Source organism: Mandrillus leucophaeus, unplaced genomic scaffold, assembly GCF_000951045.1.
Source record: "Mandrillus leucophaeus isolate KB7577 unplaced genomic scaffold, Mleu.le_1.0 Scaffold186, whole genome shotgun sequence".
Classification (NCBI taxonomy): domain Eukaryota; kingdom Metazoa; phylum Chordata; class Mammalia; order Primates; family Cercopithecidae; genus Mandrillus; species Mandrillus leucophaeus.
In genome coordinates this window covers 5,678,226-5,679,390 of record NW_012101876.1, presented here as the reverse complement: position 1 = coordinate 5,679,390, position 1,165 = coordinate 5,678,226, and the positions used below count along the sequence as shown (strand labels likewise).

At 39.7% G+C, this 1,165-nt stretch overlaps 1 protein-coding gene across 4 annotated transcripts in view; it reads left to right on the top strand.

The window, feature by feature from the left end:
* The window catches only part of CPNE4 (copine IV), a 518,534-nt gene that overhangs the window by 370,704 nt on the left and 146,665 nt on the right, over positions 1–1,165 (top strand). For all 4 annotated transcript variants that reach the window (XM_011977981.1, XM_011977979.1, XM_011977980.1 and 1 more), the window contains one exon: positions 1,044–1,133. In XM_011977981.1, the coding sequence (XP_011833371.1) occupies positions 1,044–1,133 (90 nt within the window). The remainder of the gene's footprint in view (positions 1–1,043; positions 1,134–1,165) is intronic.

Genomic DNA, 1,165 nt, shown 5'->3' with positions numbered 1-1,165 from the left:
AAATAAATAAATAAATAAGACTTCCACTAACTAAAGACTTCCTAGGTAGAAAAATCAATATGACAGAATTCCATTTAACTTTATTTGTATATCCCCTAGAGCAGTGGTTCTGAAACTTTGTGCCTCAGAATCACCTAGGAGACCCACCTCCAGAGTGTCTGTCAGTAGTTCTGGGTGAGGACTAGAAATTTCTGTTTTTAAGAAGTTTCCAGGTGATGCAGGAACCACACTTTGGGAACCCCTGCCCTCGAGTACACAGTACAATGCTAGGCACAGAGCAGCTACTCGTACATTCTGAACCAAATTGAATTATCTGAACCATAGTGATGGCAAGGTTAAGATTTGACTCATATAGATTCTTAGGCAAGGATTAGCCAAGTTTGTGATTAGTAAAGTGGTTTTAAAAGGGTTTTCCTATGTTATAGACATAGTTTATAATCTTAAGATCTGCCTTGTCGTGCCTGTCCAGGATATTCTAATTGAGTTGGTGATAAGCTAGTTTAAGTATGGTCCTGGGATTTTTCTTCTAGAAACTTCTCTTCTGACTTGCAATCTGATGTGACTCAAGGTCACAGATTACCAGACCATCCAATTATTTAGCAGCAGAATTGTCTTGCTATATCCTTCACCCCGCTAAAAGTCTTTACCTTTGCTGACCCCAAGAGAAGAGAATTTATACCACAAGACTGACAGTCCTACAGAACTGAGAATTCTTTATCAATAGGTAGAGACAGCTCTATCCTTAATTTCAACCCCTTTTGATATAGAAGGGATCATTCTCAGCATCCACATGCTGGGAAATATTATTGGCATTATTCATGAAACAACAGCCAGGCCGGTGACCACAGGAGTTCTGCTCATAATGACCTGCTTAGTGGGTACCCTTAAAAGATTTACTACATCAAGTTTTTATTAAGGCACCTCTTCCAGGCTATTGTTCTTTTCATTTGCATCACAATGGTTTCTCAAGTAGTTTTAATGTGGAAATGCAAAAATGTCAAGCATTTCTCCCCCACTCACCACTCCTCTCTTTCTTTTCCCAGGTTGTGATGAATAACTTAAGTCCAGCCTGGAAATCATTCAAAGTATCCGTAAATTCTCTATGCAGCGGAGACCCAGACCGCCGGCTGAAGGTCAGAAATCTGTGTCCAAGAAATGTGATTTT